Source organism: Manis javanica, chromosome 7 (assembly GCF_040802235.1).
Source record: "Manis javanica isolate MJ-LG chromosome 7, MJ_LKY, whole genome shotgun sequence".
In the NCBI taxonomy this organism is placed as follows: Eukaryota; Metazoa; Chordata; class Mammalia; order Pholidota; family Manidae; genus Manis; species Manis javanica.
Window position 1 is genome coordinate 119,887,127 of NC_133162.1, and position 24,836 is coordinate 119,911,962.

The window sequence follows — 24,836 nt, forward strand, 5'->3', positions numbered from 1 at the left end:
AAGGTTTTGTCCAGAAGCAGATCATGCTCCTTCTGACATACTGTGAGGTCAGTAGTAGCCGAAGGCTACGTCACAATGCCTGCATCATTCACCTCGCTCCATCTCATCACGTAGGCATGTCATTTCACATCATCACAAGAAGGGTGAGTATCGTACAATAAGATATTTTAAGAGAGAGAGACTACATTCACATAACTTGTATTACAGTATATTGTTATAATTGTTCTTTATTATTAGTTATTGTTGTTAATCTCTTACTATGTCTAATTTTAAACTTTATCACAAGTATGTATGTATGTATGTATAGGAAATAACATGGTATATATAGGGTTCAGTAGTATTGGTTGTTGGGGCTCCCACAGTGGATCTTGGAACATATGCCACTGGATAAGAGGGGATAACTGTATATAAAAGATGTAACACATATGACTTGTTAATTTTATCTGAGCAGTGATGGTCTCTGTTTCTGTGAAGTAAGAAGCATGATTGTCTGTTAAGAGTTAAGTGGAGGTAGTGGAGTAATAAAATTGAGTAATATTGAAGGATTAGAACAGCTGCTGTGGGAAACATGAAAGGGAAATAACAATAGCAAGTAAAGTGGTACCCAGCAATGTCGCCGCGCTGGCTGGGCTGGGGACCATACATTGTTAAGTGCAGTATCATGCCGCATGCAGATGCCCTGGGATAGAGCCAGAGAGAGCAGTCTGCTCACTTGGTCCAGAGCCTAGGTAATCCCTGTTTGCAGGTCATTTGAAAGAGATTCTTGTCAACAACAGCACAGGCTTAGCCCTCCACCAGTAAAGGAAAACCACCTCCGGAGTCTGGTCTACGTCACAGGTACACTAACATTCATTAAGGATGCTCCCGTCTGGGGAAGCCCAAATTCCTGACTCAGTGCCTGCCAGGAAATAGAGAAACCCCGTTTAGTTATGACAGTGGAAGATTTACCTGTAGCTCTGGGGTCCTGACCAAGCCTTCTTCCCTCTCTTTCCCTTTTAGGTTTTGATGCAAAGTGTAGGACCAATGTCCTGTGTGGCTGTGTATCCTGGATCTCCCTGAACCCTCCATCACCATTTCTGACATGTCATCACTCACAGTCAGAGTCTGGCCATCTTTTTTGGAATCTAGATGGATAAGAAAAGTACTTGCTCTGTTAGGTGACCTACAGACACCTAAGCAAAGCATTCTGAAAAAGTCTCGGGATGACTCCGTTACCTGTTTTCTTTAAAGTGCCTCTGCCTTCATGGGTCTCTTCGAAGCCCCACTGCTTCTTGCCCACCACCCGGGTTGGGCACATACTGCCTCCTCCCCCCCGACAGCCCCCACCAGCCTGCAGTGAGTGAGATCCACCACTCTTCCCACAGTTTGAGTCTGGGCGTGGGGTTGGCTTATTTGTTTGGGTTTGTTTTGAGTTCATACTGCTTGGTGTTCTCTGAGCATCTTGCATCTGTTTCCTATCTGCTAGTAAATTTCAGAGATTTTTGGCCATTATTTCTTTGACTAGTTCTTCTGCCTTGTTCTCTAGTTTTTCTCTGTTTGGTACCCTAATTGCATGTATGTTAGGCTGATATTATCCCACATATCAGTGCTAGGAGGGCTGGAGGCCAGGGAATTTTGTTCTGGCTTGTCTTTGTTTTGTTTTGTTTTGTATATGTTTTTTTCTTTGTGTTTCAGTTTGGATAATTTCTGTAGACCTATCTTCAAGTTCACTGATTCTTCCCTTAGCCTGTCACATCTACTAGTGAGCCTATTAAAGACTTTCTTCATTTCTGTTACTATGGGGTTTTAAAAAAAATTAAAATTTCAGTTGATTCTTCCTTACAGTTTTCATTTCTCTGCTGAAATTACCCATCTGATCTGGCATATTTTTCACCTTCTCCATTTGAGTAATGGTCACATCTTGCTTGTGGACAAGATCCATCCAGGGGTCAGTTGTTACATGGCTTATGCACTGAAGGGTCCTTACATTTTTAAAAGGTTTTAATATATATATACATATATATTTTTTTAAATATGTACCATAGATCATATGGCCCACAAAGCCTAAAATATTTACTATTAGGCCCTTTAGAGAGAAAATTTACCATCCCTGCATTATGAAGCCTTTAACACACTAGTCATTGTTATTTTAAATGCCCTTTTAGAGAATTACAGTATCTGTGGTCCTGATGATTGCTTTATTTCTTAGCAGTGTGTTATTTTTGCTTACTTTTTTTTTTTCAAGAAAAATATTTAAATTTTTTGTTGTTGTTGAAAGCCAGACATCTTATTGAAGAGAGTAAGAACTGCACTAAATAGTTTATGCGACTGGAAATGGGCATAACTTCCTTCCTGCGGGGCCATTAGTGCAGGGAATTGAGTTCATCTGGTCAGGAACTGGGTTAGGTTTTAGGTTTGTTTTGCTATGATCACCCTCAGTTCACCACCAGCTTCAAATTCCTCTAGTAATACTTTGAGTTTAGGGTGGAAGCTAGTACACCAGAGAATTTTTCTTAATATTTGCACCACTCCACTTCAGGTCTTTCCTTTGCACTGCATCTCAGAGCAAGTCTGCTTCATGCTCTTGAAATTCTCCCAGATGCATTCGGGATTCTTGCTATTCAATGCTTGTTGGCCTGTCATTGGGATAAGGGTTCATTAAACCTCCGTCTTAGGTACCAGGTCCCTAGGTTTGGGGGTGTGGCCTTCTCAGTGCTCATGCCCTTCTCCAGGCTACATACCTTGGTCAGGCAAATATGCTTTTCCTTCCTAAAGGTAAAGGGTTTTTCTGCTCCGTTCCCCCACCTGCAAGGACAACAGTGTTCAATGACCTTCTCTCCCTTGCCCCCTTCAAATTAAGGCTTTTGTTCTACATGGCAGTCAAGGAGAAGGGTCATGGCTCGCCTGTAGAGGCTGCTCTTTCCATCTCTGAGGACTGTAGCCTGAGGGACATTTTCTCAGAACCCTTACTAAATCTTTATGAGCATGTGGTGGGGCACACGGAGAAAAACCCTGCAAGACAGTGTGAACGCCCATGTATGTGTAGTCCCCTGGGATTCTGCACTCTCTTGCCAGCCCACACTCAGCCTGCACCAATTCATTAACTAATCCAGCTTAATTCTTCTTACCAGCATCTGACTGAATTGCTTATACTGGCTAAGCAAGTGCTTGCATCCCATCTCATCCAACAGGAGCAAGTCTATTCCTAGACTTCATACTGGTCAGTTGGCTGAAATCTCATCTCTCTGCTAAGTTAAAGAAAAGCAGACTTGAAGTTGAAAGGGTAGGAGTGATATTTTCTCCAGCTCTCTACATTCCTGAGTGGAAACTGAAAGTCTAGATGCCTCACTTCTTGAGTTTGCACCTAAGGACAATGCCACAAGTTGACAAAGATATCATAGAAGTGCCTGGGGTCCCCAGGGGCAGGGAGGCAAAGGGTTATGTTGCATATTGGATAGGAGCGCCTTGTCTTATTTGGACCTATGAGGAAACAGGTTTCTCTATTAGCAGCGGTCTGATTATTCAGTGGGATCAGGGCCTGAACATAGGAAAATTGCTGGATAAGTTCAGAAAAGGGGCTAAGGAAGTTGAAGCTCTTATCAAGAAGCAGGGATGATAGATTATAAGATCCTGACTAAGTGAAGAAAGAAATAATCCACGAAGCCAAAGATGGTTCATGGACTGAGAAAAAAAATGGAAGGATCATAAACATATAGGTTCAGTAAAGCCAAAGAACAGATTATTTGGGACTAAACAATAAGAGAGTCAGAAATGCAGATGGATGTGGTAAAAAGATAAGGAGTCAGCCAGCTAGGGATCAGTTCTGGACTTGAACAATTCAAGGTGCTTGTTATCCACTTTAAGATGTAGAAAGGTTACCATCACCTGCAACACTCAAGGAGACACAATCGTCTGGAATGAGCAAAGGGGAACTCTGTGAGGGATGTTGTAGAGGACAGTCAATCCTGTGTTAAGAGAGTTAACACTCCCTTTGGAAAAATGAAGCTTTTTGCTTCAGATTTCAGATAACCACAATTTCAGAGAAAAGATATCTTTTAAGTTCCTTTGAGTTCGTGGAGTTCCCTGATTCTATAAACCCACTCCAACTTGCAGATGTTCGGTGCGGTGGGTAACCAACTAGAAGCTGAATGCTATCTTCCCTATTAACTTCAGGCTGTCTTAGGTGAAAAACAATTTCAGTGTCTATCTTGGCTTTTCTGCCCTTCTAGTTTCAAAGAAGTGCATACATTTATTATAAAGTCACATCAAAATTCCAGGTCTTCTCACAAATGTCTTTACAGCCATGGTTATCTAAAGCATGACCACACAACCTTGTCTTGGTTTTAAGATGGACGTTTTGAAAGTAGGTTTGATTGACAGTTGATTATCCATGGCTGTGAAGTCAAGATCCACATGGATAAAGAAAATTCACGTCTAACCCCAGAATTTCATGCCAATGTAAACAACACGGGAATAAAACCACCAGATAAAATTCCCAGCCCTGCCCTGGTGCACTTTTTGATGGATGCACTAATGAGCAGTGAAATGGGCAGAAGGGTCACAAATGGGAGAATGTCTGGGTAAACAAGACCCGAGCAAATTGTTAAGCTTGGATAATAGAATGGCCCAATAAGAAACCCAAATTCAATGTGATTGATTATCCACACTTTTGCTATTGAGAAAATTATCTTCTGTATTAACAGAACTTAGGTCCAGAATGGCTTTCATCACTCAACTGAGCTATGGTATTTTCTTCTGGCATCAAATCAGTCTCCTGGTCTTATAACTGTTTTGTCCCAAGGATTACTCAACTATACATACACAAACTTCACACACCCAGATGAAAAAAGTACACTTGTCGTAAATGATAAACCTAACATGCTAATCCTTTGCTACCTTTGCAGTGATCCGTCAGGGAACTTTTGCCAAACAGACTGGAGTTAAGTCAATGTTACAATTTTGAAATCAGAAGAAACTCTAGGTGTAAAGTTCGCTGATAAGTAAATATGTCTGAGTTTACTTCTTTTACTGAAATCCAGTGGTCTAGGTCAAACTTGCTGACATATCCCATCAATTTTAAAAAATTGGAGGATGCACTCCTAATAAGTATTGGTTACAAAAATATTAATTTACATACAAATGTGGTATCAACTTACTCTAAAAATATCTTCTGGATGCAATAATTTTGAAAGCATCAAAATACTATAAATGTAAAGTAAATATTTATCACTGTCTTACAAATTTCCATACCTCCATACCATCACCAACTAGTAACCTAACACACCAGTATACTTAGAGTTTGATATGCTGTTAACCATAGTAGAGGTAAATCCATATTTTTAAATAGCTGCATTAATATTTGTGATTACTGACTTCTTGTCAGACCCTGTTGGCTGACAAAGAGCTCCTACTAGGAGTAGAAGTATCAATTCTGCCATGTTCTTATAATTACCTTTAGCTTGCATTATTAGTTTTATCCTGCATTGAGATAACACTTTAGGAAGCTAGTATCACAGGACACCAGATCACAGGCTTAAAGAATCATGTCCATTTGAACAGACATGAGACAACAAAATGATCACTTAGTGTCTATGTTAGATTCCTTCCTGAATTTATTCTTTAGGCAATCAGTTTATTAAAGGTTTCTAAAAGCATTTGGCCTTTATGTGAATGGGAGTAACCTCTACAGAGCTTCTAACTATAATGAAATCAGGAGGGTCATAAACCCTTGTGCTGCAGACATTAATAACAGCCAGCCTGTCCCACCGCAGAGTAAAGCACTGGGTGGCAGGTGTGTGTGTTTGGTGGAGGTACAGGACGCCTAGGAAGCAGCTGGACTTGGCAGATTTTTAGACTGAGAACAGAGAGATAGCAAATCTCTTGCACGGGGTGCCATTTGTCCATTCCTTTGACCCCCACGTGCCTTAACTGAACTCCTTTGTTTCTTATAAATTTTGCACCTATACGTAGAAAAACATGGTTTTCTTATCTTTGAAAAGAAATGTTTGCTTCCCACTCTCTCCCCTCCCCCACACCTAGACTGGACATTATTTGCCTTGAGGCAGAAGAGGGTTCAATGTGATCGTATTTAATGGACTCCAAAATTACTTCTGCAAACTATCCACCTACTTGCCACAGCTTGATTTACTGCATTGCCTGGAAATAACAAATGCAATTACTTTGGAATCAACATAATATGAGGCCAGATTGCCTTAACATTCCTTTTGCTTGCAAGGAACTTAATATGAATGAGAACCAGCTGTCTGTCTGTCATCATGTGCATTTGGTCAGCTTTCATAACTGATGACAGATATGGCTTTTTTGGAAAACACTTTAAAGTCACATAATTGTAATGGCCATTTTTTCTCTGACAGCTTTAATAACTATAATGAATCATGTAAAGCACATGCATATTACCTGAAGCCAAGAGATAACTTTGTGTCCTCCAAGTGGTATCTCTCCCAGAATAGCTTCTCCCAGCCTAATGTTCTGGATTTCTTTAATGAAAGGGGTAGTATGTTCTCATTCAAAAAGAGAAAAACCAATAAAGCTTGTGACTTCATAACTAAGGAAAAGTCCTAGTGCAACCTAGACCTTTGGATGGGATGAAGGCCCTTCAGAGTGTGTGCGTGTGTGTGTGTGTGTGTGTGTGTGTGTGTGTGTGTGTGTGTGTTCATCTACTAATTATCAAACTATTTGTCAGACAATGAAAATTTTTTTAAAGAGCTAATGCTATGGAGGTCTCTACTCTGTGTTCTACATTCTTATTTCCTACATTCACTTTCTTATTTAACCTTCATGACAACCCAATTTTCTGAGTTAGACATAATGACCTGCCTCTTTCCAAAGAGAACACTGAAATTTAGTGACTCTAGTAACTTTCCCAAAGTCACGGAACGTCTTAGTGATAACGTTGAGAGGAGGAGGATCTAAGCCTGTTTGATTCAAGCCAGTACTAAAACTATTACTGAAAGAGTACAGCAAGACTGGCAAATACAAGCTCATCATACAAAAACTTGTAACTCTCTGTACCAGCAACAGCTATTTAGACAGTAATACAGAACTGATGTAATGCATGAAGATGATCCCATTCACAAGCCTGAGTAATGAGAGTGTGATAGACAAACAAGTCAGTGGAACTAGAGCACAACTACATGTGTGGATGCATGACAGAGGTGTAATTACAATGGAGTAAGGATGGGCTAGTAATAAATTTGTAATGATTGGAATATAAGATATCCATATGATTCTCTACTTTACACTATATAGACATTAAAAATATTCCAGGAAGATTAAAAACCTAAAATGTGAAAAGCAAAAACTTAAACTTTTCAGCAGAAAATAAAGGAGACTAAATGATATTAGTGTATGGAAGTTCTTAAATAAAACACAGAAAAGCACAAATGGCACAAAGATGAAATAAATTATAAAGGTGAAAGATGAATAAATTCACGATCCTAAAATTAAGGCTTTTTATTACAACAAAACACAACACAAATACTGAAAAATAAAGGCTAAGACAGGAAGAAAATATTTGCAACACATATATATATCTAACAAATGATTAGTATCTGGAACATATAAAGAATGCATAGAAATCAATAGCCCAACAGGAAAAATGGGCAATTCACAAAACGGAAAATCCAGTGGTCACTTAATATATGAAAAGATTTTTACGCTTACTAGTAATAAGGAAAATAAAATTAAAACAATAAGATATCCTTTCATATTTATCAAATTGACTTATTTTTAAAGTCTGAAAATACCTATTGTTAACTAGCTATGATACAACACATTTTCATTTATAGCTGATGGAATTGGAACCACCACTACGGAACACAATTTGGCAGTATCTAGACAAGTTGAAGATGCACAATACTTAACACCTACCATTGTTGCTTCTAAGACAATCTCTCTAACATGCATACAAAAATATATTTAAAATGTTAATTTCAGCATTGTTTATGAAAACAAAACAATAGGAACCCAAATAATTTACATTTTTGAAGGACATATTTTGATATATGCATAAAATATAATACTATGCAGCAGCTAAAATGAATACACTAAATCTACCTACTTGTAGCAGCATGGAGAAATCTCAAGAACATAATGTTGACAAAAAAAGAAAGTCATAAAGCATTCATACACAATGAGGTAATACACGTAAAATTCATAAACATGCAAAAAATGGTATATCGTTTATGGAAACAATTTATGGAAATGTATGCTTTATTGAAACAGTGAAACATGTAGTTCATATTTATATATAAAATCACGCATATAAGAAGAACAACAAAACAAGATAGTGCTTTTCTCTGAGTAGGAACAGATAAGAATGAAATCAGGGAACTGTGTTCAGGATGGCCTTTACATTTTTTTCTTAAAATAAAATCTGAAATAAATATGGTATTAGTGGTTGGTGAAAATGAAGAGAAATGAAGAAGAAGGCAGAAAGGAGCAAAGGAAGATGGGAATAAAGGAGGCAGGGAGGGAAGCGGCAAGGGAGGGAAGAAAGAAAAATGCTTGAGTCTAAACCTCTAGATCAAATCATTGAGATTCTGTCTTCCAAGGTAGACTCATTTAAATTTAAAAAAAGAAAAACCAGATTAAAGGAGAAATTTCCAGATTTCTGGAAACCTGTATGCAATGAACAAATAGGGCTAGGCTTGAAATGCTCTAAGAAAATTTATTAACCCAAATTAATTAGGGAGAAGTCCATTTGATTTAAACAACACCAGAAATTTTGAGTAATAAAGACATGCAGTTAGAAAACATTCTGTGCCTACAACTACTCAAACCAACTGTAACAAACAGTTTACCTTTATGTGTGTGGCAGGTTTGTATCTTGAAATATGAAGCAGTTCATCTCTGTGTATCACCTCTCCTCTCTTACTTGTACCCCAGGGCAATTTTCCTTCCACCCATCCAGAAACAAAAATTCAAAGAAATCTATGAGCTAAGTGCCTGACTTTTTAAAAAATCTGCATGTGTATATTTCTCTTTAATATCATACTGTATATACTGTTTTTCATTGTTTGCTTTACAGGACATTAAAATATTACATTTTTTTACCAAAATAAGGTCATACTCCACATACTCTTTTGAAAACTACTTTTTCCAGTTCACATGCACCATCTTTATTTCAGAAAATGTTTGTCACCTAATATTAGAACTTAACATTCTCCTCATGGACCTGAATGCAAATACTCCTTTAAGACTGATTTGCACAAATCATAGCCAATCCAAGCCCTTACATTGCACCTAGGTGTTTTATTCCTTATGTCCTTTTCATTTTGAACAGACCCTTCATTTTAATGACCTTGAACCATTATCTTACAGCATATGCCATCTTCTGAATTTGTCTAGTTTCTTCTTCAGGATGACTTTTAACTTGTTCCTTGCTTCATAAACTGAAAGCTGTATCTAAATGCTCTATGGATTCAAGTTAAACATATTTGGCTAGATAATATCATACGTGATATTATAAACTTCATCTTGTATCACCTAAGAAAACACATAATATCTGGTTGACCCACCATTTAATGGTTCTAAGATTAACCATTAGATTAGGGTGGTGACAGTTTGATAGCTTTGTTTAATAGTAATGTTTTCCCCTTTGCAACCTCAGAGTAATCTGTGTAGTGTTACTTTGGCATTATACAAGTCTTTTATCTATCATCTACCATTCAGTAAATGGTTTTAATATCAATTGATAATCCTGAACTAATAATTTCATTACATCACTGATCTATAGAGCAAGGAATAAAATAAGCAAAAACCCTGCCCTCCTGGAGCGCACCATCTAGTAGCAGAGACCGACAATAAACATAAAAAATAAGAGAAGTACTCTATGAAGTATGTCACGCAGAGAAAAGTGCTATGGAAATAAAGAAAGCTGGAAAAGGGTGAGGAAATGAGGTTGTACGAGTGGACTGTAGGGTTGTCATAATAAATAAGGTGGTCAAGGAGGGCCTCATGACATACCTGTGAGTTCTGTTCAGGAACAGTGGACGTCTGGGGAAGACAATCATTCCAGGTAAGTGCAAAGGCCCTGCAGAGAGAGGTTGCTGGTGTGTTCACCAAGGTGAAGCAGACAGAAGAAGAGGAAAAGGAAGAGTAGAAGTGGTCAGTGAATGGACACAAGTGGGCAATTCATGGCACCTGTGAGTCAGGGGGAGGGTTTTGGCTTTTACTCCAAGAGGACAGCCTGGAAGCAGAGGAGCACCTTGCCTGTCTAAGAAATCACAGGAATTTCCGAGGCTGTTGTGTTCAAAATAGGCTGTGGATAGACTTCTGCTTTCAGCTCAGACATGCAAAAATCTTAGAAGTCATCACCAAGGAACAAGTGAAACAACTGAAAATCAACAACTTTGCCTGTCAGAGAACTGAGGTCACAAGACAAAGGGTCCCCCTGAAATTTGGAGACACTGGAAAATATAGAGATCACAGCCAAGATCTGCTTACCTGGAGCAGCAGCTGCAAGAGCCACAAACTGATAGGAACACTTAAATGGTGTTTTGACAAATTGAAAGAAGCAGAATATGGACTCCTGGTGGCTGAGGGTAACCCTCAGCCCTTCTTGACTTTTTCCTTCAGAAGCCCCCCAGATTCTCACAGAAAATGGCTGGGGAATATCCCCTTGAGGCTGTGGCTAAGGGAGGGGAGAGACAACAGTTCTGAAATACCCCCAGAAGGTTCTTGATAACAAAGACCTACTCTCCAAGGGAAAACACTTCACCAGAGCTTCACCCCACCCAGGTCAGAAATTCGTGTCGACACAAAAATAGAGTGTGGAGCAGCAGGAAGTCAGGACACTACTGCGGCACCCTGGGAGGCAGAGCTATGGAGTTGCTTTCCCCTAAGAGTCTGTGAGGAAAGGGAGAGGAAAAGAAAGACAAACAACAAGTTTGCTAAACAGAGGACAGTTTATAATCATGGACAGGGAAGGGAGAAGATAAGCTATCTCACTCTGAGAGCAGAGTGAAAGGGTTTCTCTCAGGGCCATAGCTGGGAGAGAAGAGAGCCCACCACCCCCACAGCCACTTCACGGGTCACCTGTAGGCAAACTGCTTTTCAGGAGCTGAATAGAGGCCCCTGAACAGAGGGTAGAGGATTCCATTACCCTGGGAGGGGACAATGGCATCAAAGGAAAGCTTTGCTTCCCAATCAGGGTGGAACAGAAGAGAACCTGTGGAGACTTTATCCTTGAGCCAACCCTTCACTACAGTCGGGAAGCGAATGTCCCTTATCCGATGGGCCGTATGATTCTGAAACCAGAGCGATACCACCATTCCTCAGCAAAGCTACGTGGTGCAAGGTCACAGGACACACATTCACATTGGGAATCACCCTTCTCTTCCTTCAAATCCTCAAATCATGGCAAATCTCTTGGCATATTTTTTTCTTATGCCTGCACCTCGTGTGGATGATACTCACAGACTGTGAAGATGCTAATGATGCCCACCTAACACCAAAGGATTCCACCCGTCCCTAGACATCTGCTGTCCTCAAGCATGTCCTCGAAAGTACCTGAAGCCACTGTAAAACTTGCATTTTAATACGCAAGTGGTGCTCTTGTTTTTGCATTTTTTTTTCTAGCTGACCTAGCATCAGTGTTTCTATTTTCTTAGTCAAACACATCAAAACCATTTGTCAGAGCACAGCCTAAATGGCAGAAAGGCCATATCACAGCACATAGAACAATCTCATTTAGAAAGAGACACCCAGATGGGGTAGCCCTGGTTTCCCTATCATTTCTGTGGCAGCAGCTGGAGATGGATGGGCTGCCCAAGACAGCCTCCAAAGCCCTAGAAATGAGATGCAAGAGGACTCTCACTTTTAGTAATTCTGTGCTGGCTGATTTCTATATTAGAGTGACTGTTTGCTCTCTGAACTTCTCGAATAACATTATTAAGATCAGGTAGTTCACTGTGAGTGAACAAATACATGGACGGATGGATGGACAGATGGACGGATGAATGAATCTCAGAAAGCATTGTTAAATACATGGTTGAACTCCCTTTATAAAAGGTTGAAGGTGTCCATATTTCCCACTTCCTATATTTTTACTCAGGTGATTTGTGGGACAAAGAGAACATTATGGGAAGATAACCTCCTAGTAATAGTTGGCCCCCAGATCAGATGGTATCTCTGACCTGATACAGTCAACTCAAAATAGACGGTTAAAGGGAGAGGCTGTACTAGTTTCCTAGGGCTCCTCTAACCAATTTCCACAAACTTGGTGGCTTAAAATGACAGATACTTATTTCCTCACAGTTCTGGAGGCTGAAAGTTGGAAATCAAGGTGTCGGTAGGGTCATTCCCTTCTGAAAGCTCTGGGGGGGACCCATTCCATGCCTCTCTCTCAGCTTTTTGGTGGCTGTCAGTGGCTTAGGCATCCTTGGCTTGTAGACACATCACTCCAATCTCTGTCTGCATCTTCCCTTGGGCGACCCCTCTGTGTCTCTGTGCCTCAAATCTCTCTGTATTCTCTTACAAGTCACCACTCATTGGATTTAGGGCCCACCCAAAACCAGAATGATCTCACCTCAAATACTTATCAGTAACATCTGCACAGACCCTGTCTCTAAATAAGGTCACATTTACAGGTACCTAGGCTACCTTATCTTATTGGGACCAGTATTCACAGAGTATGTACAGAGGTCACAGAACCATAGTCGATGCACCAAGAGAATATAGTACAGGCTTCATCTCTCAAGCTATTGGCTTCAAGGATGAGGGGAACTCAACAGAGCAAGAGTATACTGTTTGCCTACCAATACTATAATGCCTACACATACATTCGCACACACATGCATACACACCATAGCAGCTCTTGGAAACTATTTTGGATACACATTATTGTAGAAATCAGTATTTCTTAGGTGGAATTAAACTGGATGAATACGTGATGGCCAACTAGGAAAATCTCACTCTTCCTCCTGTTTTTCCTTCACTCTCACATAACTACAACACTCACAGCACCCCTGACACCAGATTGGGGGAGGGGAGAGCGCAGGAGTCTTATCCCATGCCAGGCAATTCTGTGACACCAGCTGAGTGTCCTACAATGTAACTCAGTTCTGACAACAGTATGTCTGGAGAAGGCATCAGATTCCCCCAAGGTAAGGGCTCAGTCCCACCGACTGCCCCCGCTTCGGGTGCCAGTTGCAAGTCCTAGGTCCCCGAGTTACCCACAACTTCTGTGTGACGTGGCTACAAATGGGAGGTTCCAGAACCTCCTCCCCCTTTGATACAATTATTTGCTAGAACACCTCACAGGACTCAAGGAAACACTCACTTACATTTACTTGTTCGTTAAAGGATATGATAAAGGATACAGATTAACAGCCAGATGAAGAAATACACAGGGCAAGGTCTGGGCAGGCCTGAGCACAGAAGCTCCATCCCTGTGGAGGTCGGCTCTGTCGCCCTCCTGGTGTGGACGTGTTCACCAACCCAGAATCTCTCCAACCGGCACACTACTGGGACTTCAGGGAGGCTTTCTCACGCAGGCATGAGCGATCATTAACGCTATTTCCAGCCCCTCTCTCCCTCTGGAGAATAAGTGCGGCTGAAAATTCAAAGCATCTAATCATGACTCGCTCTTTTTGGTGACTAGCCCCCAACCAGGAGCCCACCAAGAATTATCTCATTAGAACAAAAGACACTCCTCTCACCTAGGAGCGTCCAAAGGATTCAGCAACCATGTGTCAGGGTCAAAATCCAAATATTATAACAAAAGATGCTCCTGTGCTCTTATCACTTAGGAAATTTCAAGGGTTTTAGGAGCTCTGTGCCAGGAATCAGAGGCAGAGACCTATATATATATAAATTTATATTTGTTTTTTTTTTCACAGATGGTCTCCCCATCTCAATACAAAGAAGGCAGCTGTTTATCTGAATCATTTACAAAGCAACTTAACATGTTACAAAAGCCTATCTTCTTTGAAGTAATTAAATAGCCTATCCCCTCCAACTTGTCCACATGATTGCTTTATTTAATAAATCAAATTTTAGCCTGGTCTGCAATTAATTCTTATGAAATCTGAATGAACTATGTGTGAATTGATGAAATGCCCTGGTGCTGAATTTACCTATTAGTAAATATCTAAACAAGCTGTAATATCACTTTTTTGGCCTTAGAAGTAGATGTTTGATCACACAGCTTATTCTAATGACCTCTAAATAAAAGAAAGAAATCAACTTAGTGAAAAAATAGGGAAATATTATTACTGAGCTGTTTATCACATGCTGTTGTAAATAAAACACTAAAAAAGACACAGGTAGGAGGGTTTTTTTAATATTCAGAAATTCCTTATAGATGATGTCATAGTCTTACTGAAGTTTATGTTGTAGTTGTGATATTATTTTATTTTCAAAATAGATTGGGCAAGTGATATCTAAAGCTAGAAATAAAGAGGAATCTATAAACCCAAAGGTACTATGGAAAGGAGCCACAACTCTCTCAGGAAATGTGGGTTAACATACACATATATAGGAAACAACTACTCAAGTGTTACAAAAAAATCCAGTCAAAAAGTTAATTCCATCCTGTTGAATATATGCCAAAAGTTGTAATATTTTAACACAGTAAAGGCTGTACCAAACATCTCCAGAATCTGGACCAGAGTACATAAGAATTGAATTATTTTGACAAAATACAGGCTGGGCACTTATATTTCTTTTTGTAATTTTTCGCATCAGTCATCCTGGTATAATGCAAAGTGCCTTTAGAATAATACAAACATCTACCATCTCTGCTCTGCCACTAACTAATTGCATGACCTAGAAAAAAATTCAATTTTAAACAATATGACCTACAGCTTCCTCAACTGAGAAATTGAATCATAGTCCCAATCTTGCAAGGTTGCCGTGAAAATTATAAATACTATGAATAAAATGTCTTACTTTGAATGCTTAATGTTATTCTTAGGCTGTGGTCTTCATGTAACTGTGTCCCAAAACAGTGAAAATTTCAATAACAATTTGTTGTTTGCATTTGTACCCAGAAAGCTGGCTATATTATTTAACTGCTATCAAAAGGAAGTGTGTTATTCATAATGTGGCAGAAACAGAGATGTGACACTTAGTTCCCCTTACAGAAAGGACTTGCGGCCCAGCTGTGAGGAGTGTGGCCAGCTTACCGCCTCCAGCTGTTAGTCCTTCAGGGTCTGCTTCAGCTTTCCAGCCGAGGTCACACCATTTGCAGGGTGGCCCCTGGCCAATGGCTGAGCCAAACAGTGGTAGCCAAGAGCATGCTTGCACAGTAGCCTCCAGTCCATGACTGAACACAGCAGGGATACAAGGGCCCGGCCATTTCCACCCAACACGACGTCCCTCTGAAGGGCAGGCTGTGCTCCCAAGCTCCCACTGGGCTGGCAGAGGCTTCGCCAGGCTGGCATGCAGACTGACATCATCCTCTGCCTAATCCTGCTGCCTCTTCCATTCACAGGTTTACTCCCCAGGAAATATTTTACACTTCTAACTGCCTCCGCATCTCCTTCCAGAGAACCAAAATTGTGACATGGAACAAAAGTTTAAGAGATTTATGTAACTAAACAATAGTAACAACCAAAGCTGTAGAGGAATCAATGGAAATGCAGGAGTTCTTCAATACTTGGTCTGTAACATCCCAGATAAGTAAGTTTAAGGTGTACAACCTATTGATTTGATAACCTCTGTATAGTAAAATCATTACCACCATAGTGCTGGCTAACATCTCCATCACATTGCATAAGCAGCATTTCTTTTCTGTGGTGAGGACATTTAAGACCTCTCTTAGCAATGCTGACGGGTATAATACAATATTGTTGACTATAATCACTATGCTGCATATCACATCCCCAGAACTTACTCGTCTTGTTATTGGACATTTGTACCCTTTCACCAATATTTCCCCATTTTCCCCACCAACCAGCCCCCAGTACCCACTGTTTATTCTAAATGAACTATATTCACAGCTTCAGTCTTACCTCTAAATGTTAAGCCATTTTTATTATTTGTTGGTATTTTTTCTTGTGTGGTCAGACATGATTTGGCTTGATGCAAGTTAAGCTCACTTCTTCATGTGTTTGCTGTGAAGATGAAGAAAAAAGCACCTACTCTGTGATGCAAGACACTTAAGTCATTCTTTTGTTATTAAGAGTCTCAACTTCTTTAAACATCCTTCTGAGGTCTCCTTTTCTGAGCTATTAATCATTTTTATTGCTTGTCTCTGCACATTATCCAAACTCTCCACCCTGCATCTGTCTTCAGAGGGAGAGTGTCAAACTCATAGCAGGTCTCTGGGAAGAAGCAGAATGAGATGGAGAAGCTCACTGTTGTACGAGATGGAGAAGCTCACCGTCGCACAAGATAGAGAAGCTCACTGTCGCACCCCACCGACACGGATTAGCTCTGAACACTGGTGACACAAGCTATCTAGCTATTTACCTTTATTATTCAGTAACCGGATAATCTGAAATATTTTACTGTTTATAGCCCACCACATTCTAGAGTGTAGTTTGGTAGTAATATTTAAAATGCACCAACGGTCTGCAATACACAAGGCATGACTCCAACAGAGACACAAAACTTCATGTTTTTCAATCAGTTCCATAAGAAACATTTTTTTAAATCTTATTAAAATAATAAGAATGGCACTTACACCCACACACATTCCTAAAATTGATAAAATGATGCAATGAGGAAAGACCACATTCTTTTATCTTCCTCTATTAATCTTTTAAGATAAGCGCCATCAGCTCTGCTTGCCATCCTTGTTTTTGGTGAGCCAGCTTTCTGGGCCTCCACCATCTGGCATGAATTGATTTTTCCAGCAGGTTCTCCAAAAATCCCTTCACCCACCCCAAATTCCAGTCAGACTCAACTATTTCTGTCCAAACACTGCTGCTTTCCCTAGCTCTCCGCCATACTATCACTTCCTGTGTCTTCAAATGTACTCCTCCCCATTCAAACTAGATGGGCCACCAAAGCCCACCTTGACCTCCTTTGCCTAGAAGCCCTTCCTAGTGCCCACAGCTGGACTGTGGCCCCGCTCCGAGTTCCACGAGCACTGTGTTGCCCTGGCCCACTCTGCACCACGTCACCTGGCTTGTGTCTGTGCCTTCTGTTTCTGTGGGCCCAACAGCATTGTTTCTGTCTTTGTGCTTCTCCAGCTTTCTGCCAAATATTCATCCAGTCAGTCATTGAACTGGCCACACATACACACTGGGCACTGACATAGGTCCTGAAAATATAACTATAAATAGAGTTAACTTGGTACCTGTGCCAAGGAACTTCTAGGCAGAAAAAAACTGCTGAAAAGGCAGTGAGTGTAGGTGCACAGGAGGCAGAGGGCTGTTACCCTGGTGATGGAGACATGGGAGGGCTCCTAACTCAGACTTGGTGATCAGGGAACTCAGATGAAAACTAATATGCAAGCACTGAGCCAGGAGAACAGGCTGGGTGGTGGAGACTGTTTCGATAGAGAAATAGGTCAATAAACGCGAAGAGGTATAGCACCCCAATTTCAAAGCATCAGGGAGGGGCATGGGGATGGGTGGGGCACCACCTAAACTCAGAGGGGAGGCTAAGATATGAGCAGAAGCCAGGTCACAACAGATCTTTTACACACCAGGGAGTTCAGCTAGAAGCCTGAGGACAATCGCGAGCCACTACTGCAAGATAATTACAATTTGCATTTTCAAATGATCCCTCCAGCTTTTGGGCAGAGACTAGGTTGCAAGAGAGCAGGACAGAAAACAGTGAGACCAGTTAGTAGCCTGGGTGCAGTAATCTAAGTCTCAATAGGTGGTATGATTGGAGGCTTATACTCATATATTTTAAACAAGTGCAATTTGCCAAATTCCAAGTCAAATGCATACCTACCAGCTCTCAGCTGCTCCATGAAAAAAATCTTAAGTGAAACTGACAAAATATGCAGCTCCCCATATGATCTGGGGGCCCCTGACTGTGCTGCGACTAACTGCCTTGTCCAACAGCTGGATTTTTAATACACCTGGAAACACTTAAGCATTTTAACCGTAATTATCATGGAGTAATCCACTGAGTTTCTAAGCCTGGCTGTAGTTCATGGTTCACATGCTTAATCAAACAATACTGCAAGCATTTTTATTTTTGCAACAGGCACAATTCCAATAGTTCATTGTTAAGCAGTAAGGACAGACATTTAGAGAAAATATGCAAGAAAACCCACTACCAAGGAGGAGTGACTTCACTCTGCCCGCCTTCCATTCCCTTGGCCAGGGCAAAATCAGCAGGCAGTTTTGCTTCTGCTTTTGTTTAAATCTGATTGGGAGATGAGAAGCAGTTGACAGCCTACCTTGGGAGTGTATCTTTTTCGTCAGGAAATAGCAACAACTCCCTATGTAATATAAATCTGATTTTTAATGACAGAAAGAGAAAGATGGGAAATATACCACTTGATATTTCCCGAAAGGTTAGAACACACCCCCTCCACCATCACTACCAGGTCAGAGAGATATGTGTTCTCTTCGTTGTGGACAACATGGTGTTATGGTGAGGAGCTGGAATCATCTTAATGACTGCCATAGCAACTAACTAATTAATACCAAAAAGAAGAACCACAAATAAACCATTTTGAAACAGGTAATTCTTTTTGGTAATTGTCCTCCATTATCTAATTGATCCCAAATTAAACACAATTGATCCTTGAACAATGCTGGGGTTAGGAGCGCCCACCCCTATGCAGTTGAAAATCCATTTGTAATCTTGGATTCCCCCCAAACTCAGCTAATAACCTACTATTGACAGGAAGCCTTACCAATAATGAAAAGAGTTGCTTAACACATATCTTGTATGTTACATTCATTATATACTGTATTCTTATCATAAAGTAAAGTAAGCTAGAAAAAAGAAAATACTCTTTCAGGTTGTTGCAAATCTCCAAAAATTTTCCAATTTATTTTTTGAAAAAAAATATGCATGTAAGTGGACCCACACAATATGCTCCTCAAGGGCCCATGTTATTCAAGGGCCAACTGTAATTTAACTCACATAATTACCGAAGCACAGGCATCTTTTAAACCAGATACACAATTGTTTTGATGCTAGGGTTCTTGTGCATGAAGCCGAAGAATGAGCTTCGCAAATACTCAAGGTAGGAGAGCAAGGTACAGGCTTTTATTTAGAGATAAAGTAAGAGAATAGAGCTCCTGGCTCCAGGAGGGGACAAGAGAGCCCGTGGTTGGCTCATTGTCTAGGGGTTTTATCCGCGGTTGAGCATTTTCAGGAATGAGGGTAAAGGGTTAGGGGTGCAGACTTGTAAGACCGCCTGCCCTGCCCCCAAGGTGGGCTGGGTTGTTGTCTGTTGCTTGGGTTGTTTATAGTTGAGATTGCTTACCAAAGTAGTCTTTTGCCTAGGTTGCAGATTACTTGATTACGATTAGAGAAGGGAAAGTAGCACATAGTTACAATTAAGATAAACTGGGCCTTTTAGCAGGATAAGGTAAATTTTACATTGTCATGATGTAATTGATACAGTAAAGTGATGGTTTACGCTCAGATACTTTTCTTTATCTGCAGAACACTCAAACATTCCAGGCCAAGTTGCTCCTGGCCTTTTGAGCTTTAAGCGATTTCACTGAAAAATGTCTATATTCCTAGTCATGTATAAAAATCTTTACCCTAGAGAATTAGTGTGACTCTGACTTTGCATAATGCTTAACACAGAGTTTTGATAGGGACTTCTTTGCATATTGTTACATTGTTCTGACTGTAATTATCTTGCTCTGCTTTTTCTCCGGAGGCCCTCACCTACTCTGCCTAATCCCATGGCCCCTGTCTCAATTTGGTCTCGAACTACACACCAAAAAATTATATTGCACACTAACATCAATGTTCTTTGCGTTTCTAGGGTAGCTCTTACCACTTGGTTCTGTCCAGTCTTCATGGATGAGGTGAGCATTTGGTTGTACCTGCTTATAAAAACGTCTAGGCCATAGGTACTGTGGCACTGTTCTAGGAGGAAATATATGGGCTTGATTTGCCTTCCTCTTTGTCCATGAGCTCACGTGGTTTGAAATTTACACTCTGCGGATTATTGACCATGCTTCCCTCCCCACCCCTGAGCCTTCAGTTAGACATGCCTCCTTGTCAGGCTCTTAACTTTCATAAAGAGGTAACAGTTGTCCCTCTTAGATTTTGCTCAGCTAATTGATAGAGAATAAAGCTATACAGAGTTATAGCCAAGATAAACTGCTAACCCCTGCTACTTGTCTGGGAAAATAACCTTTGTTTCTCAGTAGATGAAAGATATGCAATCCATCTATTTCTTTAGCTATTCAAAAGTATTCACTAGATTAAGCTTAATAAATGAATTATGTAATTGGTTGGCATCCCAATGGTTTCCTAGTTAAACTGCTTTTATTGTGAATGTGCTTTAATATCTCTCATCAGCATATGTGAGGCCATGAGGGACAATACGAAAGACCCTGTAAAACTGAAGACTATATTTACTCTAAGGATGCCATCAAGCACATTGTTTCTTACATTACCCAGGACCCCAAATGACAAATGTCTCATACCTGTTAGTGCTGGAAGAAGCTGTATTTTCTCCAGGCAAATGGATTTGTTTTCCTTTTACAGGCACAGTGAATCAGGGACTTGGTAAGGTTTCTGGAGGTTCTCAGATAAAATTACTCTACACAGTTTTTTTTATTACAAAAGGAAAACATAATTATTGAAGAAAAACTAAAAATTCTGACAAGAAAAAAGAAAAAAAACTTATTTATATTCACACTACTCCAAGATGGTCTTTGTTAATGTTGCATTACATTTCTTAGAGTTTTACTTCTTTGCATACATCCTGTTTTGTTAACAAAAATGGAAGCATATTACATGCCACTTCGTAAATTGCTCTTTTTACTTAATAACGTATTGTGAACAAAATTTACCTTGACTGTTGAGAATAAAACATGTCATACATGTACCAGCATCTATTCATCTATTCAACCACTCCCTCAGAGTTGAATATTTATGCTCTTTCTATGTTTATGTTAATTTCTATGTTCTATGTTAATTACATGCTGATGAGTATCTTCATAGCAATAGCTTTACAATAACCTTTTATTCTTTTCTTAAGAATAAATTTCTAGAAATAAAATGATTGGGTCAAAATACATGCAAAATTTTAAAGTTATTGCTAGTGCCAACCTGAAAACAAAAATCCACAATGAGAGGCAAAAAAGCATTTATTTGAGATTAAAGAATTACAATTTGGGGAGCATATATTCAAGAAGAAATCCAAGTAGTGTTCCTGCTTGTAGGGTGAAAGCGAAAAGGAAGGAAAAGGAAGGAAGGCAACTGCATCAATTAAAGAAAAGAAAAAAGGTTTTCTATGGGAGTTAACAAGTTAAGCATCGAGTGACGGGGTTATACATTGAGTGACTAATGATTCTATCTTCAGGAAGTCCACTACCATCAGGTTTGTGATCAGGATGTCCATTCTCCTGCTGACTTCTCAAATAATTGCTTAAAACAATTGCCATTCTGCCCAGTCCAAAGGTTTTGGCCTGGTTCCAACAAGGCGGGGAAGGCGATCTCTCTACTGTGGCCTCTCCAACTCTTCCTAAAATGGCTCCAATCATGTCAGTTTATCACACTAGCAATTAAGACATTGCTCTTCAGGAACACTGCAAGTGTTTGGTCTGACCGGCACTTCTATTAAATGATACATTATGTCAGTTACAGATACTTGTCTGTACTGTTTGACAATTTAACCCATGGGCATGCACGCGCGCACACACACACACACACACACACATACACACACACTCACACATATACATTCATAGAAACAAACTATCTGCAGCTGGGCTTATTTTGATGGGGCTTCTATATGATAGGATAGCCACCAGCTGACCATGACTCTTGGAGACTCGCCTCAAAGGCCCCAATCTCCATGTCTCTGCTCAATAATCTCGGCGAACGCGATTTAAGTTAAGAGTAAACATTTGATCCAAGGTAGGCTGTTTCCCTCTCTTAGAAATTTCACAAATAAAAGAAGAGACGTAGAAACTGTACATTGTTGGGCCTGACCCATTAATTGAAGGACCCCTGAGAATATTCACAAATCCCTGCTGTTGAAATCTTAAGAGCTGCAATGACCCTTCCCTGTGTGAGACATTCCTTCCATCAATAGCAGCTCAAGCCAGACATTCCAGACACATCTCAGAATGATTCAAATAGTAATAAAACTAACACTTATTAAACACTTACAATAAAACAGGCAATGTCTTCAGAGACTTATCTATATTAATTCACTCACCCTTTATAACAATCTTGTGAGGTAGATAACATAAGTATCTTGATTTTAGAAATGAGGAAACTGAAGAAAATAGCAGGTGAATGATTTGCCCCTTTGCCCAAGGTCATGAAGCTCATACACGGCAGGGTTGGGATTTTGAGCCAGAATGTTTTGGTTGCAAAGCTCGTACTTATTACACAGAATGACCAGCACTCCTCAGGAAGGCACAGAAATCATATCTCATCACACTCAAGGCCATCTTGTCACCACCACTGGCATGGGCGCTACACAGGCAAATCCATCTAACTCAGGGCTAGTTGAGCCCCAGAGATGAGCAGACTGGGTTTCGGGTGGCTGCTCAGCAGATGCAGCTGAAGGCCACCCAAGGAACATCACCTGGCATGGGAAGCCTCATCCTGCCCACCCACACACATTATATGCTCACTCTAATTCTGAGTAGAATTTGAATGTGGTTACTTTTATACTGCATCTTCCAGTGTATTTACCCTTACTGATCCAGGAAGGGGTGTGATTTAGACCTCAACATTGAGATTTTATTGTTGCTGTTATTACTATTATTATATTAGGAGATCTATTCAGGCCTTACCTGGAAAGCAAGAGCTTAGAAAGAAGAATGCCATAAGACATCACCATGCCAATGGGCAAGAAATAGATTATCCTACACAATTATAAGCAGTAAAATTACTGGTTTTAAACATACTTACTGAATTAACAGGAAGTACAGCGCCACATTGTTGTTTTTACTTGCAGAATTTGCACCATGATTATTTTAATTATTGAGGCCTTCTGAGGGGAATGCATTTTCAGTAGCTAGCTTGATATTCCTGGATGGAGATGATTAAGGGACAGAATGGATTGAGATGATGATTTCTCTACTGATGACTCCCTATAATAATCATGTCCACACTGACTTGAATAAAAGCAGCATCAGACTAAGGGTCAGAAAGCCAGTATTTCTCTAATTCTACCACCCCTCTCCAATTTTAGAGTCTCTACGTCCCTTCAAATTCCTCCCCAACAGTCTGGAGTCTGCAGGCAGTGGTCTCCTCCACAGCGTCCGCCACCTTCTCCAGTCCTCCTGCAGTGTGCCGTGGCCATTTCCTTGGTACCAGCTGTCCTGCTGATGTCCATCATGGCACCCCCGCTGCTGTGCCCATCAATAAAAGGGGCCAAGGCCCTGCTAATCCTCACCAAATCTGTGCAGAAGCCACCAGCGCCTGCTCTCCCGACACTAAGGTTCCCGGGGAAATGTCATTTCCTGTTTCTCACAGGCACCACCAACCCCAGAACCACTCGTTGTGCATGGCACAGCCCCTGTCCCCCAGAAAGCACCACTACGCAAGCCTCTGGGATGAATCACTCCCCACACTGCAACCACCTCAGCCTGCCAATAACCCGCCAGGTAGCAGCCAAAGTCTCTCCCCTTTGCTCGCTTGGCCCATCATCTTTGAACCTCTTGTTCGCCCGTTTGTCTCCCTTCAGGGTGTGTTCTTTGCCTGGAGAACTACGGTCTCTTGTGTAAACAGCCCCCTCCACCAGACATTCCAGACACGTCTCAGTACGTGGTGCACACGGATTAGGCTCAGACAAGGATTCTTTCCATCACGCCTATTGTCATTATTGCTATTCTCCTACCACAGTCATCATCACCCTTATTAAGTTAATGACGATGACGGCAACACTGATGATGATAATTAGGAACTGGCGTCTGTTAGGGAGGCTTATCATCCATCAGATCACGTTGGGGGAAATTAGGTCACTCACTTCCACCATCTCCGTTTTCCACTATAAAACATTTCTAAAAGACCTCCAAAATTTAATAAGTCTAGCAGAGCACTTTTCTTCTTTAGAATAAACACAACCGACGCTACATACTAGAGAAAAGATACATGTAATAAGCCCAGCACAGACTTTTCCTTCTTGTGTATGCTTATAATTGTTGCATATTAGAAGAAGAACCAGAAATAGCTTCAGACGGTCTCTCTGTAAGATATTTGCCTTAGGAGTTAAAAGGTCTCTATTCCAATCACACCTCACCTCACCCTTTAACTCACTGTGCAAAAGCTCAAAACCACTCCAGACTTCAGCTTCCTTATTAATATAATGATGTTAACGCAGGTCTTCTGAGAAACATTTTGTAGATATTCAACCCCAAGAACAAAGTGAGTGCTTAACGAATAATAATTATTTGTACTCTGACCATTCATCATCCCCCAGGAATTATAAAAACAACATGTTAAATGTCACTTTCAGAAAGCAGCTGTCTGAGTCATGAGTCTGCTGCAACTGACAGATGAATACACCGGCCCAGACACAGATAGATATTAACAAGATTTTTAAGGAGAAAGCACAAAACATCTCATCACCCATGTGTGACTGGTAAAGAAAACTATAGATTGTGGCAGTGAGCAAAACGATTTTTCCCTTTATATCTGGATATCTGTCTAGCCATTCATTTATCTATGCACCTATCCACCTATCTGCCCACGTATTTATCTGTATCTATCTCTCTATCCATCCATCACCTTTGTTCATTTTATTTTCACCGGGACCACAGTCATTT

At 40.5% G+C, this 24,836-nt stretch overlaps 1 protein-coding gene and 1 long non-coding RNA gene across 2 annotated transcripts in view; one reads left to right on the forward strand and one right to left on the reverse strand.

The window, feature by feature from the left end:
* The window catches only part of LOC140850621 (uncharacterized), a 279,666-nt gene that overhangs the window by 62,410 nt on the left and 192,420 nt on the right, over nt 1-24,836 (reverse strand). The gene's annotated exons all lie outside the window — the stretch shown is intronic.
* LOC140850532 (uncharacterized) lies at nt 99-23,853 on the forward strand. The gene is made up of 6 exons (XM_073241660.1): nt 99-143; nt 15,437-15,624; nt 16,240-16,390; nt 19,862-19,904; nt 23,261-23,675; nt 23,756-23,853. Exons 2-6 carry the CDS (start codon nt 15,576-15,578, stop codon nt 23,851-23,853), a joined length of 756 nt encoding a protein of 251 aa, XP_073097761.1. The 5' UTR covers nt 99-143; nt 15,437-15,575.

Coding starts and splice junctions, on each gene's coding strand:
- LOC140850532 (XM_073241660.1), top strand. CDS start 15,576: ATGGAAATGCAGGAGTTCTTCAATACTTGGTCTGTAACATCCCAGATA. Junction 15,625..16,239: donor GTCTGTAACATCCCAGATAA/GTAAGTTTAAGG, acceptor ATCTGTCTTCAG/AGGGAGAGTGTCAAACTCAT. Junction 16,391..19,861: donor CGGATTAGCTCTGAACACTG/GTGACACAAGCT, acceptor TTGCGTTTCTAG/GGTAGCTCTTACCACTTGGT.